At 45.3% G+C, this 13,663-nt stretch overlaps 1 protein-coding gene across 1 annotated transcript in view; it reads left to right on the top strand.

The window, feature by feature from the left end:
- LOC147710752 (ATPase family AAA domain-containing protein 3-A) overlaps positions 1-13,663 on the top strand; it is a 554,267-nt gene that overhangs the window by 189,665 nt on the left and 350,939 nt on the right. The window contains exons 8-9 of the mRNA XM_086921474.1: positions 1,086-1,241; positions 5,457-5,513. Coding sequence (XP_086777600.1) covers positions 1,086-1,241; positions 5,457-5,513 — 213 coding nt within the window. The remainder of the gene's footprint in view (positions 1-1,085; positions 1,242-5,456; positions 5,514-13,663) is intronic.

The following is a 13,663-nucleotide window of genomic DNA, read 5'->3' on the forward strand; positions in this document are numbered from 1 at the left end:
AACCCCACCTTAACCAAGACCAACTTCCATAACTGCATGAAGAACGTCGTAACATGGATGTGAGATGGATGTGAGGCAGCTGCCTCAAACTTAACATGGACAAGACCAAGTCCTGATCTAAGACAGAAACACCTCCCTCTGGAACGACTCCAGGTGGCCAACTTAGCTCGGACCCACTTAGCTCAGACCCACTTAGCTCAGACCCACTGTCGCCTCGGTATGTTTTCACATTATCAGCATACTCCGAAAGATTTTCAGGCAGCTCCCCATCAGCACCAAGAAAACAGTGACCCAGGCCCTCCTCACCAGCTGACTCGACTACTGCAACGCACTCTATGCCGGCACAACTTGCATACCTTTGCAGCGACTCCAGACAATCCAGAACACAGCAGCCAGGCTAATTCTCAACCTGGCCAAAAGGTGAAATATATTCTTCAATGTTCTTTTGATGAATAAAGTAAATTTTAGTGTTTGTGTGTTTCGAAAACATTACGTAGGTATATGATAAAAAATATTTTAGAATTAATACAAAACAGGATTTTCCTTTGCTCTTTTTCTGATCGAAGCGAGCAAATACATTGAACTTAATTAGTTTCAGTTCAAAAGTCCATGTTTCATCCTTCAAAACAATAAATGTAACAGGTCTTCAAAATAATACAGCATTCGGCAAACATGATGGAATATTTCCTTTAAACTTGACACATATCTCTCAAAACCACCAGCCCATCCAGTGGCGAGTTAAGCCAAAGGTAGGGTATTTGCTCTTACAAAGTGAGTGAACCATGGGAAAATTAAAAAAAGCTGCCCCTGCTGGTGTTTACGTTAGGACATGAGACAATTTCTTTTTTTTACCACTAAGAATACAGAACCACACGATTAGGTTAAAATAACTGAATTTCGAGGTTTGTGGCCTAAAAGTTTCCATTATTTTCAGGAATTGTCCTTACCATGCATCACTTTCACTCAGAATGCAACAGTTATGTAGTCTTAGAGCTTGATGTCTTGGTTGTGCTGCACATTCATTAGAGTGTTTACGTTTTGTAAGGTTTTTGTTGTTGTTAACTTGTTATGTGTTTTTTTGGCAGGTGGCAGGATTGACACTGCTGGCAGTGGGAGTGTACACAGCCAAGAATGCTACAGGCGTGGCAGGGCGCTTTATTGAGGCACGGCTGGGAAAGCCCTCACTTGTGAGGGAAACGTCAAGGCTGACGGCACTGGAGGCTGTGAAGCACCCCATTAAGGTAAAAGTAGACCGTATTTAGGCATTGGTTGAATAAAAGGTACGATAACCACTGACTATGTAAATGAGTTATTTTGTGTACAGTGTGGAAATTGTATCTTGTTTGGCTATTTTGACATTTTTGTGTTGATTTGAGATTCTGTGTTGAATAGCTATGGTTGAGGAGGTTTCTGATAGAAGGAAGCACATTAATGATGTTTTTATTGGCAGGTAAGGACCTGTCCGAAGAGAGACTTATGGGACATTTAAGGGACAATTCGATTTCGAGATGACTAGTGGGTGCTATGAGACTGAATTCACCTCTGAATGCTGTAACTTTTTCCCTTTGTTCCGAAACAGCAAAATGAATTGGCCAACATATACCTTTGTTGGCTTCCATACACAAATGACTGTTTTGTACAGTGTGTAACTCTGTACATCATTTCTAGCTGAATAGCTGAAGATTTTCTAAATGTAAGTTTTGTTCGTTTCAACTTAATTGGAGGAGTCTGTCTTATGCCCTCCTGACCATGCAGACTTTACTTTTTTAAGCCTGAACTGCCAGTCGTTAGTGAAACACCATGTAGAGGTTTATGATCTATTGGTTGAAGAGTCTCCAGATGTACTATTTTTAATGGAGACATGGCTCACACAAGACTCGTTGCGGAGTCCTGGCTGGCTCTTCCACAAGGTTTTGTGATGTGGGTAATAGAGGGGGCGGTATTGCAGTCATTATCAAGGACTCATATTCCTGTAGCTTTATTAAGGAGAATATAGGTGACCTAAATCTTCATCTTGAGAGAGTGGGAAAGTAGTGTTTGCCAGATTGTGGCAGATCTAGAGGCTTATCAGCTGGCTCAGTGTGTCCCTGAGTGTACGCATCCTGCAGGGCACTTACTGGACCCCATATTCTCTAACCTAATTTCGCTAAAGGTTCGGTCACCTGTTCCGCAGGTCTGGACAGATCACTTTTTGGTCTCTTTCTCCTTGCGGTGGCAGGGAAAGCCGGTTCTGAACTGTTCCTCTCCAGTTTTAAAGCGTCCCTGGCACAAGCTGAAAATTAGTCATTTTTCAGTTTTTTTGTCCAGCCACAGGCCTCAGCTGCCACCGGATATGGAGGATGCAAATAAGCTTTTCCATGACTGGCTGACGCTAGGCTTGGGTAGCTGCATTCCGGCTAAACTGAGTGGTAATAATCGAGGGCAGTCTAACCCCTGGTTAAATGAATCGTTGACCAAAGCGAAAAAACATTGTAAACAGCTAGAGCGTACTTGGAGACGCTCGTATGATCTGGAAGCAAAAAGCAAATACTGAGCGTCTATTAAGCACTATCATAAATTAATTTGGAGAGCACGAGCGGACTTTACTGCCGAAAAAATTTCGGTAAGTACCAACTCCTCTAAGACAATATTCTCCCTGCTCAAGGGTATGAAGAGCGCGGGCGCAACTGGAGACTCTCTGATTTAATCGAATCTTCAGTGTAATGATCTGGCCAGTTATTTTGTGAACAAAGAAGATAAGATATATAAAAACCTTCCTCCGCCCACAGTTTTCTCTGACGGTGTGGTTGGGCCAGGGGATATTGGACCCTCGTGGGCAATTAATTGTCCTCTTTTCGCCTATTGTCCTCCACTGATTTTGAGTCCCTCTATTTGAAAATCAAATCGGGCTCGCCGTCAGACCCTTTGACACCCGCCCACTTCCGTCAGTTTCATGCTTTGATTTCACTGGTGAGCAAAGATCTGGTCAACCTTTCCCTGTCTACAGCATCTATACCAGTGGCGTGGAAGCACGCTAAAGTCATTCCTTTTCTAAAGAAACCATCTCTGGATCCTTCTGAGCCTGGCAACTATTGCCCTATTTCCCAGCTGCCTTTCCTGGCGAAGTTGATGGAATCTCATGTGAATACAACTCTCACTGAGTTATTGAGCGTAATGCCATCTTGGATCCTTCGCAGAACGGTTTCCGAGCTCGCCACAGTACTGAGTCAGCTCTGTTGGCAGTGACGGAAGAAATCCAGGGGAGTCTTGATGTCAGTGATTCCGCGGCCTTGGTTCTTTTGGACCTAAGTGCCGCCTTCGACACTGTCTCCCACGTGAGACTTTTAAAGCTCTTACAGGAAATTGGAATCAGGGGTTCGACTTTGGCCTGGTTTTGTTCCTTCTTGGAGGGGAGGTCTTTCCAGGTCTTGGTGCCACCTTTTTATTCGCAGGAGTTTGCTCTGCATCAGGGGGTGCCTCGGGGCTCAATATTGAGCCCCTTACTTTTTAACATTTACGTGCAACCACTTGCATTGGTGGCTAAAAGAAGAGGGCTGTCACTGGTGTTGTATGCTGACGACACCCAACTGGTGATAGCCTTCTCTAAGAAATGTAGTCATAACCTGGAAAAGTTTAAGGAGGACTTGCTAGAGGTCGCGGATTGGATGGCTGCAAACTGCTAGCAGTTGAATGCCAGAAAGTCAAAGGTTTTGCTGTTCGGGAAGGACCGGGATATGTGGTCCGAGCAGTGCTGGCCGGATCGTCTCAAACCGGCTCCTTCGCCCAAAGAGGCAGTAAAGAACCTTGGTGTGTGGATCGACAGTGGTCTTACCTTCAATACTAAATTGGAAGCTGTGGCAGGGATCTGCTTTGGGCTCCTGTGAGGTTTAAAACCTCTCTTGGGTTTTTTCCCTCCCAAAGTGCGTCAAACCATTGTCCAGGCGACAATTTTATCTAGACTGGACTATGGTAATTCTCTCTATCTTGGTGCTAAGAATTCCAGTATTAGGCGCATGCAGAGAATACAGAATGCAGCGGCTCGCATTCTTGTGGTACTCCCGAAATTTTGCTCTGATTCGCATGTTCTTCCTTAATTACATTGGTTGCCAGTCGAAAAACGAATCTAGTTTAAAACACTTTGTGAGTCTCACAGGATTCTGACTCAACAAGCACCTTTGGGGCTGGCTAATTTGCTAGTGTTCTATGCACAGCCGGCGCACTCTAAGGTCTACCGACCAAGCCCTGGTCTGTATTCCTCGAGTTTCAAGAGCTAGAGCCGGAGGTCGCACGTTCCGCAGTCTTGCGGTGAAACTTTGGAATTTGCTCCCTGTCTCTATCAGAGGGATCCAGAGTCGTTTTGCATTTCGTAAAGCCATAAAGGCCTGTCTCTTCCCAGCCTAACTTTTTCCCTCCACGCTAACTCTCAATGTCTTTGGCGCTGGGACGCCCCGTCGCTGGGGCTGCCATGCGCATTACAAATCAGACTATAATAATAATAATAATAATATCATGATAATAAAAAATAAATAAACATTTCTTTCTGTTGTGTGTTACAGAAAGTTAACATGTAGCATCTCTCTAAACGATACCAACTGGCCCCTTCTTTTTCTTTGTTGTTATGTGTACTTACATTTCTGTCAGTTGTTTGTTGAAACACAGTTGACTCCTTAGTTGTATGATGATTTAGTATGTGGATATTCACTATGCCCAGCAACTGATGCAGTCACACTAATCCTTTAAGGTCACTAAATGGGAGTGGTGCAGTGTTTTTTCAGCTTCATTTCTATATAGCTAAAAGTTGGGCATCAATATGCAACTAAGCTCTTCCAATTTTATAAGGTAATTAAGGTAGTAGGTGATAACTTGATTCAAACTATGAATAGAACTCTGATTACCTGACCCAAAGTGGTCAATATATCCACCATGCAATGGCCCAGTCCCAAAATTAGTGCAGTAAGAAATCCCCTTGTTTGTTTATGCACCATACAACATTGTTCATCATTTTCATTATTTTTTTCCAGTTTTGTAAGCAGCTTCTTCAAATTTGAACCTGCCACTTCCAATTTTCTGCCATTGTTCTTTCATGCCTCTCACAAGGGTCTGTTAGTTCACTTTCCAAGCCCACTCTTGTCCACAGGGTACACAGACTGCCCTCATGAGAGAATTGAATGTTTCTCTTATATTTTACTTTGCATGACGTCTTTTTCTTTGATAGGCTGGGCAATTATATAGAGCTCTACATAACAGACCTTTTCAATTTTTTGGCAAAGTGGACGATAATGTAGTGAAAACTTTCATAGTTATTTCTGACAGCCGTTATAAGCTCACCTTGGTGGACTGGGACATCGCACAAGAATGGCATGAGCTGTGATGGCCAATTCCTCAAAAGAATCTAGGGATCAGAGGAGAATTTGATTGTAAACTTTTGGTTGAAGTTTTGTCATAATGGTCTTAATCTCAGTTTTTTCTCTACTTAGGTTAGCAAGCGACTCCTCAGCAAACCTCTTGACGCGTTGGAAGGAGTGGTCCTCAGTGTGAGTATTCACCATTCCGTGCTATTGCTAAAAGTGAATCATGGATGAGATGTACCAGTGATTAGCAGCATAATCATCACTGTTGTCGCTACAAGATAAATTTAATAGATTTATAGAAAGTCTCTCATATGCCCATCAGTTTATTTCTTGTGTTACATGGATACCTTGGTCTTTAGCATTATGTTCTGTGGTGTTGCTTTGGGTAGTGCTCATTACTGTTATTTTGGCATTGTAGTGCATTTTCAATATGAGCGCTATTTTGTGCGAACCTTGAATTGTCTGTTTGTTTTTTGGATTTGTGAGTTTTTTCAGTGTTTGTAGGATACTGTGAAAGTATAGTTCTCTCTGGTAACTATAACTTGTGCACCTGCCACGCACAGTTTTCTCACCAGTAATTTCATTGCAAATGTTGCAGTGATAATATTAATGAAGTCATGGATGATGTCATAAGTGATGTAATATGTGGCATAATTAGCAGTGCCTGGCGCCAGCACTAGTTATAATTACCTTAGAGCACAAGTTCCAGTTAACATAGCTAACTATAACTTCTGAATTTCAGTGGTTTTGTATGTTTAAAACGTTACGTTGTCATTAGAATTCTCACCGAACTATAATTTTACTTGAACTTCTTCTTTTTTTACGTAAAGTAATATTTGTTTGCCATATTTAAAGCCAACCCCACGCTGCACACGGGCAGAGGCCACAAGCTGAAGAGGGTTTAATTTTAAGGGTTGGCGGCGCATGCCAATGGTGGTCCTGAGGATCCCTTCCCCTGGGGGCCAAACCATAACGCAAGTGGGAGGGGGTGCACGACCCTGCTTCCCAAGCCAATATTGCCCCCGGTGACCCCATGCCATGTAGCCGAATTCCAGTAAAAAGGGGTGGGGGCCCCCCGGCCTCCTCCTCACCGAGCCTTAAGTCCTGTGAACCCCATCCCTGGGCCAGCGTATCACTATAAAGGGGAGAGTGGCCGCGCGATCCCCACTCCCTGACCCTTGTTGGGCCCCCATACCCCATCTAATGCAGTCGCCTATCATTTGATAATGGAGGGGGCTGCGGGCCGTATTATGACCCCATCTCTTGGGGCCTCTCTTAAATTATAGGTGGGTGCCCAGTGCTCACAGAGGACACCCACAAAGCACCACATTCTGGGCCACGGGGGGAGCCACAGGGTCCCCAATGCCCCAGCTGACTCTCCGCATACTGCAATAGTTGGCAATTCTCCATCTGGCTGGGAGCAATATCTGTTTACCTTCCTGCATCAGTGCAGGCAGGGAAACAGAAGTGTGCTCCCACTCAGAGCATTTTTAAATCACCATGTTGCTGCAGACAGGGAAGGCATGAAAAATGCTCCTGCTCGGCAGGGGCAAACATATGTTTCAACTATTCTGAGTCCTAAAGGTGGGCTCCCCGGGACAGAGTACTTGGATTTGCCCCAGGGGATGGGGTCCCCATGGCCTTTTTAGGCTCAAAGTGAAGAGCAGCGTGGCCCCTCTCGCCTTTGAATTGAATGGAGTCCCCGGGGGTCTTTTCTCGTGCCCTTGCCATGCACTGCTAATTCTCCCACATTGCCCCACATATTATGTTGCTCCTGACCTTTTCCATGACATCATTTTATTATTTTTTTGTGAATCTGTTTTTATTAAGTTTTTCAAATAAGCGCATTGTGACAATTACATATACGTGTGCTGTTGGGCGTTGCAGTTGCTACAAATCACGCTGCTTGCAGGTGTTTATACAGTATTGGTACATGTCTATGTGTAATACAAGAAGTTTGAAATGGCAGAGTCCACATGTACATTTCCAGTGTATCACCGTTACATAAGTGAGGGAAGGAGAAAGGGAAGGGAACAAGGGATATAGGGAAATGGCAGTCTATGCATAAGTGCAATTTTAAGTGTCCAATGTATCTTGAGCAGTGGTTTATGGTAGCCGTCACATGCGTGTGTACATATGGTTGTGCAGGGTCTGTGTTTGCACTGGCGATCGTGCACAATTAGACATCAGTAAAAGATTCACAGGTAAGTATGCATAAAAAAAACGGGGGGCAGAAGAACCCATATAACAAAACATGTACAAAACTCGTAAAACATGTGATCCACAACTATCATCCAGGTGTATGGACAATGCTGCAAGTGGTCCATAGTATTCATAGATATCAACTACCTCCCTGCATCCAGGATGTGCATACGTATGTTGTGTTAACCATTACGTGCTTGTTGCAAAGTGGGTGGCATGGTGTATATGCTGCACCGCATGGTATCTGTGTTAGTCGTCTGCAGCTTGGGCAATGGATGTGTCTACTGGTGATGTGTCTGCGTTATGTTGCAGCTCAGTGTATATGGCATCCCAGTATGTTGCATTAGGAATCTTACGTATTCCTAGGGTTTCCTCACGCTTAATAGCGAAACTCTCCGCTTTGGCCCATGCAAGCATGGAATTGTGCCAGGCGCATACACGAGTGGGGTCCGATGCCTTCCACCTGTTGCTAATCAACCTCTTAGCCACTAATAATCCTGGGTCAAGTGTATTGAGGCTGAACGCTGTATGTACCCTGAGCGAGGCTGCAAACCAGTGTGTTAGATGCCTACCTTGCCCCATGACGTGTAGGTATTGCATAGTGAGGTACGTCTGCAGTTCTGTATTGATACCTCCCCATTTTGCTGGGACCGAGTCCTCGGTGAGTGAGTAACTGCCCGGGCAGCAGTCGCTCTTCTTCAAGTGTCATGTATGGCGTAAGCGTCCCTTCACGATAGAGATCCCCGAGAGTGTGTATACCCTTTTCCTGCCACTCCCTGAGTGTAAGTCTTGTCAGGACCAACTGCCCTGCGGGAGTTCCCTCTAGTTGTATCGCCGGTGCATAGGGGTCACGCTGCGTGTTATATACAGGCTCCTGCAGAAGCATTTTTAGGCCACATCAAGTAGCAAAGGTTCTGGTGGACGCAGGCGTGCTCCCGGATGGAACAGTCTAACTATGCGTTCCTGAAAGTAGCGTGGCTGCGTAGTTGCAGTGTCTGCACAGTGCCGGTTAGATAGCCACAGCGCGCTCCCCGTTCTAGTTGTGAGGCTCAATAGTAATGCTCAAAACAGGGAGCCGCCAGCCCGCCTTGGTCCGTTGGTAGATATGGTTTCTTAAGCGCCAGCCTATGCCTGGTATTGCCCCAAATAAAGTCTCAGAGCTACTTCTCGAGGGCGCTAAAGAAGGAGGCCAGCATGTAGAATGGCAAATTTGTGAAGTAATATAAGAGCCGCAGAAGCATCACTATTTTGATGAGCGCTATTCTACCCACTACAGCTAATGGCAACGTGCTCCAGAATCGCATTTGTGACCTATTGGAGGTAACCGCCCTCCCTAAGATTCCGTCAACAAGATCATTCAGTTGACGGTAGATCTGGATCCCTAGATAGCAGAACGTGTCAGGTTTCCATTGTACAGGTTGGCCACCCATGGTGAATGCTGGGTCAGTAAGTCCATCTTTAAGTGGGTAAAGGCAGGATTTGTCTACATTCACTTTCAACCCAGAGAGTACGGCAACCCACTCCAGCAGTTGGGCTAGCTGGGCAGGAATGTTAGTAACATCCCTGACATAGATGAGAAGATCGTCCGCATACAATGAAACTTGGTGGATTGCGTCTCCCAAGGGTATTCCATCTTCCAACTGGGTACGCAGTGTCTCCGCCAAGAGCTCCATGGCGAGCGCGTTTTTCCATGACATCATTGATAATATCACTGCAACATTTGCACTGAAATTATTGATAAGAAAGTTGTGCATGTGCGCGTGTTACGGTTACCTAAGGGTACGAGTTAGTCATCAGAGCTACCTAGAACTGGTGTTTTTGAAAACGTTATGTTGTCACTGAAATTCTCACCTGACTATACTGTTACTTTAACCTTTGTTTTTTTCTCAGTGTTAAAAAATTAATATAGATATATATATTTGTGTGTTTGTAGCAGGTGTGTTTCCTAGCGTGTTTTCTTTCGCAATTCTGCCCGGACGTTGGTGCAAGTAGCTTCAGACCTGATGCTTTTCATGTCGATTTTCTAGGTGAACCTAGAGTCTTCTCTGTCGTATCTCGGAGAATGCACTAAGGGTGAGAGCATGTAAAGTATACCCTTCCATTTCTGCCTTATATTTAATGCCAAATACTGCTGGAGTGGCCAAAAGGGCATCCGTAACTTGTGCCTCTCCAACCCACAAGACCCCTGCCATGCCTCCCGCTGCAAAACGACTACCGTACCATAGAAAACCGTAATCGGCTCATCATAAGATGCAGCTGTAAGCCTCTCACCAAACTTCTAACATCTGCTGGGCTTCAGTAACAGGCCAGGCCCTCCATCATTACAGCAACCCAAGGAGATGAAAATCCAGAAGCAATCTTATCAAAGGCCTCCAAAGCAGAAGAGAAGCAGGAGGAGGAGAAAGAGCTTGCTGTGAGACAGAGGCCAGCACACACCCCTGGTGTGAAGTAGGCTCTCCATGCCTCTTCAGTGCCTCAGGCACCAGAACGTCATTCTCAGCCCCTGAAACGCCCTTCATCAAAGGCAGAGCACCGCTTCCATGGCAGTTGGCCTTGAGCCCTGAGTCAAGTGAAAATTATATAAATCTTTGTTTTACCCCACTGATCGTCCCTACCCAAATTCAAGACACTGAATGTATACCTACCAAAGTTCCCCCGATAAGCACTGAGCTGCAATCTCCTAAATGCTGCTTTGCCCTCGAGCCCCTTAAAAGGTCCACTCTAAGCTGAAATCGATGCCAAAAGCTGCACTGACACCGAAACCCTCTTCAATGACCCCCTCAATGTCAAACTCAGGCATCACTGAGGGTCCAGTCTTCTATAAACTTTCCGAGGTTCTTGATGTCAAACAGGAAAAATAACTGTTTATTCAGCCTGACAATGGCAGGACCTTGCCAAGTTCCCAGCTGAAGTACTCATTCCAACCCTGAGAAAATACAGGCTGGCCTTAGAGAAAGAATAGGCTTTCAGCCTCCCATAACACCAGCCTGCAAAAGAGTTAGGGACTCTGCCACCTGTCACAAATTTTCCACCTGTACCTGCAACACTACTTTCACACAACTACCACTACATTCACCTGACTGTGACCCACAGGATACTGACTCGGACCCTGTTAGTCTTGATCTCCCTGCAGGACCCATGTGATGACCTCTTTATGCCCCGAGAAGGAGACGATCTTTGGACAATTATGTGGTCTACTCCTTCCTCCTCCACCCCGTCACCACTGAATATTCCGACCTCAATCCTTACCCTGCCAAAGCCCCACCACCAGATGATACCATTGTCTACCACGCGGTGCTCCAACAGGATATGCAGCACCATCAGTTTATAATTCCCACTGTACACGAGGAGGGCGACTTCCACTTGGAAACGTTCTTATTGACCGAGAGGACAGTCCACTATCTCATCCCATGTTAAAGAAAATTTTGAGGTTGATCATGGACAACTTGAAGGAGCTGATAAAGGCAAACATTGTAAAACACAGTTATTGATAGAGACTTATGACCGCATATTTGTTACTGTGAGGAAATGGGGTGTATTACATAGTGTGATTCAGCTACCTCACTGTATTATAAAGTACCAACCCCTTTACGTCCTGTAGGTTCCGTCTGTAAAAACAGTCAGCTCAACCCTGGGTAGCCATGGCACTGAGCAGAGAGACTTACAGAGAGGAACAAGTGCTAAGCATTTCAACAGCACCAAAACAACTGAAGAAGAAATAGACACAACTCAAGAAATCAGGCACCAATTTATAAAAATAGACTGTATTTTTATAAGAATTTAGGCACTAGAACGAAAATGATCCACTGAAGGGTTCCGTAGATATAAATTCTTCAAGCAATAATAAATCAAAGCTATTTCACTCAACCATGAACACACATTGGCAGAGTCAACAAATTGAACAGTTAGAAACTTTTTCAAAGAAAACTTAGGTAAGATTCAATGCGATTGGTTAAAAATATTTGGGGCGACCAAAGGTATCAAAGCGCTCTACATAAGGTTCCACATAGTAGCAAACTTACATCAGTTACATATTACCAATGATATCAGTAAAAACATTTAAAGAGCATAGAAGAAAAGGAAAATGGAGTGAGAAGGGTAAGGGGGTAGGGGAGAAAGTGATAAGGTATAGATACAACGGAGAGACCAAGGTAAAGTCTGCCCAAGGTCTGGCTGGGTAGTTGCTGTCCTTCAACAGTGCCAGGCACTTTAAGTGTTGCAATGGATTCATGTGGAGTGTCCTGATGCAAGTGGTTTCTCCTCACTGCTTCCCGTGCCAGCCTGTGTACGTCAACAATAGGGCAGTCCTCACCACTAGTGTAACACAGCTGCCCTTAAAAGACGGTGTCATTTTGAAAGCCTTCCTTTTGGGGCTAACATTGGCTTCCTGCAAGAGGGAGGTGACACCTGCAGTCCCTCATTGTTCTCCTTACTGAGAACCGTTGGCACGTCTCTCTAGGAGGGCAGAAAGCTGTCTTGTGGAGCAGGCTCTACATGTGCCTGGGAAGGCACAGGAGTTAGCTGCACACTGCAACAAGCTACATTAATTTCAACATGAGATATAATTCAGACTTAATGTAACGAGTTGTTTGATACTTTGGGGTGCTGAATTGTGTCGCACAATTTAGGAGTTGGCACAGCTGAGGGGTAAGCATGTAACCCTGTACTTGCCAATTGGTCGACCAACCCTTTCCACAGAAAAACTGTTTTGCGTGCTTTACTATCATGACATGTAAAGTACATGTCCTGCATGTCATATGGTGCACCCTGCCTTTAGGGCTCGGTAGGCCTGGCAGATGGGTGACTTACACACGCCCATGTGAAGTATTGGCTTTGCCATTGCTTTTAACAGCCATTGTGGGGATAGCAGTGCACAACTGCTCTATCATTCTGCAGTGGCAGTCTGAGGGACTTGTTTACTTGGGGGACCTCTAGAGTGGCACAATCAGTGCTGCAAGCCCTGGGGTACCCTTTTAAATTGCTTGCCCTGGGTGCCAGGGTAGCATTTACTAGGGACTCACAGGTAGGTTAGCAGTTTCCAAATGAGTTAAGCCAGTTCAACGTACACTTTAGGGTTAGGGCACAGTCACCGAAGTCTGGTTAGCAGGCCTCTGTGCACTGAGTCAAAAATCACCAACATCAGTTATAAAACTGACATCGAGGCATTTCCTTACAGTCACCTTTTTGAATAGTCCTCACAGGACAGTGTGGTTCCGGAAATATTTGAGCAAGATCTCTGCGCGCAAGTAGGTGGTGCCATATGGCTCCGCACTGACACCTTTCCACAAATAACATGCTGGTCTTATATAGGCGCCATTTCCACGTGCTGAAGTCAGTTGTTTCTTTATTCACCACCAGACACGGATCTGGAGCTATCTCTTGTCTCGCTTAGATTTTCATCTAAAACATTTTCAGTGTGTATGGGAAATGTCACAAACAAATGTCTTTGACAGATTCTCACCCGGTTTGCCTGTGGTGTCTGGGGTTGAGCCACGATTCTAAGGCCTACAGTGGCTGCGTGTCAATTAACCCAAAGGCCACAAAAGTCTGCAAGGCGAAACTTTCACCAAGCACTGGAAGACCAGTCTAAGTCATAGGATTGGTCCCGATCCCGTTCCTGGTCCAGAGGTCTCGGGAGTCAATCCTGAGGTTGGTTGTCATCGCACTTTAACTCTTCAGGTAAGTGAAATAAAACACACAAAAATTCCTCCACTCTCCTACTCCTGTGAAAGGGCATGGGTGTCACCATGCCTTTCGATCTCCTTCCTGAAGTTGATCGATGTTGAAGCCTATTCTACAACTTGTCCTGGCACAACCGGGTCAGTCTGGGACACTGTGGAAGATCGAAGAGTTCAGCAAGGCCATGTTCCAACTCTTTTGATTCTTACCGACTCCCTCTGGCATGCCATCGGGCCCTATGGTGCCAGGAAGCCTTCTATCTGGGGTACCGTCTGACCGCTTGGATCCTCCGAATCCACCATTGGGCCTCCTTCAGCTACCATTCTGACTCCGCCGCTACACTCTACACTTGTTACCCCGGAGCCTCAACCTTAATGCAGACTCCACCGATGCCCAAAGACTAGATACCTATAGTGCTTTCTGACTCAGATTTGTCACCACTACGACAGAGG

This window comes from Lissotriton vulgaris, chromosome 5 (assembly GCF_964263255.1).
Source record: "Lissotriton vulgaris chromosome 5, aLisVul1.2, whole genome shotgun sequence".
Classification (NCBI taxonomy): domain Eukaryota; kingdom Metazoa; phylum Chordata; class Amphibia; order Caudata; family Salamandridae; genus Lissotriton; species Lissotriton vulgaris.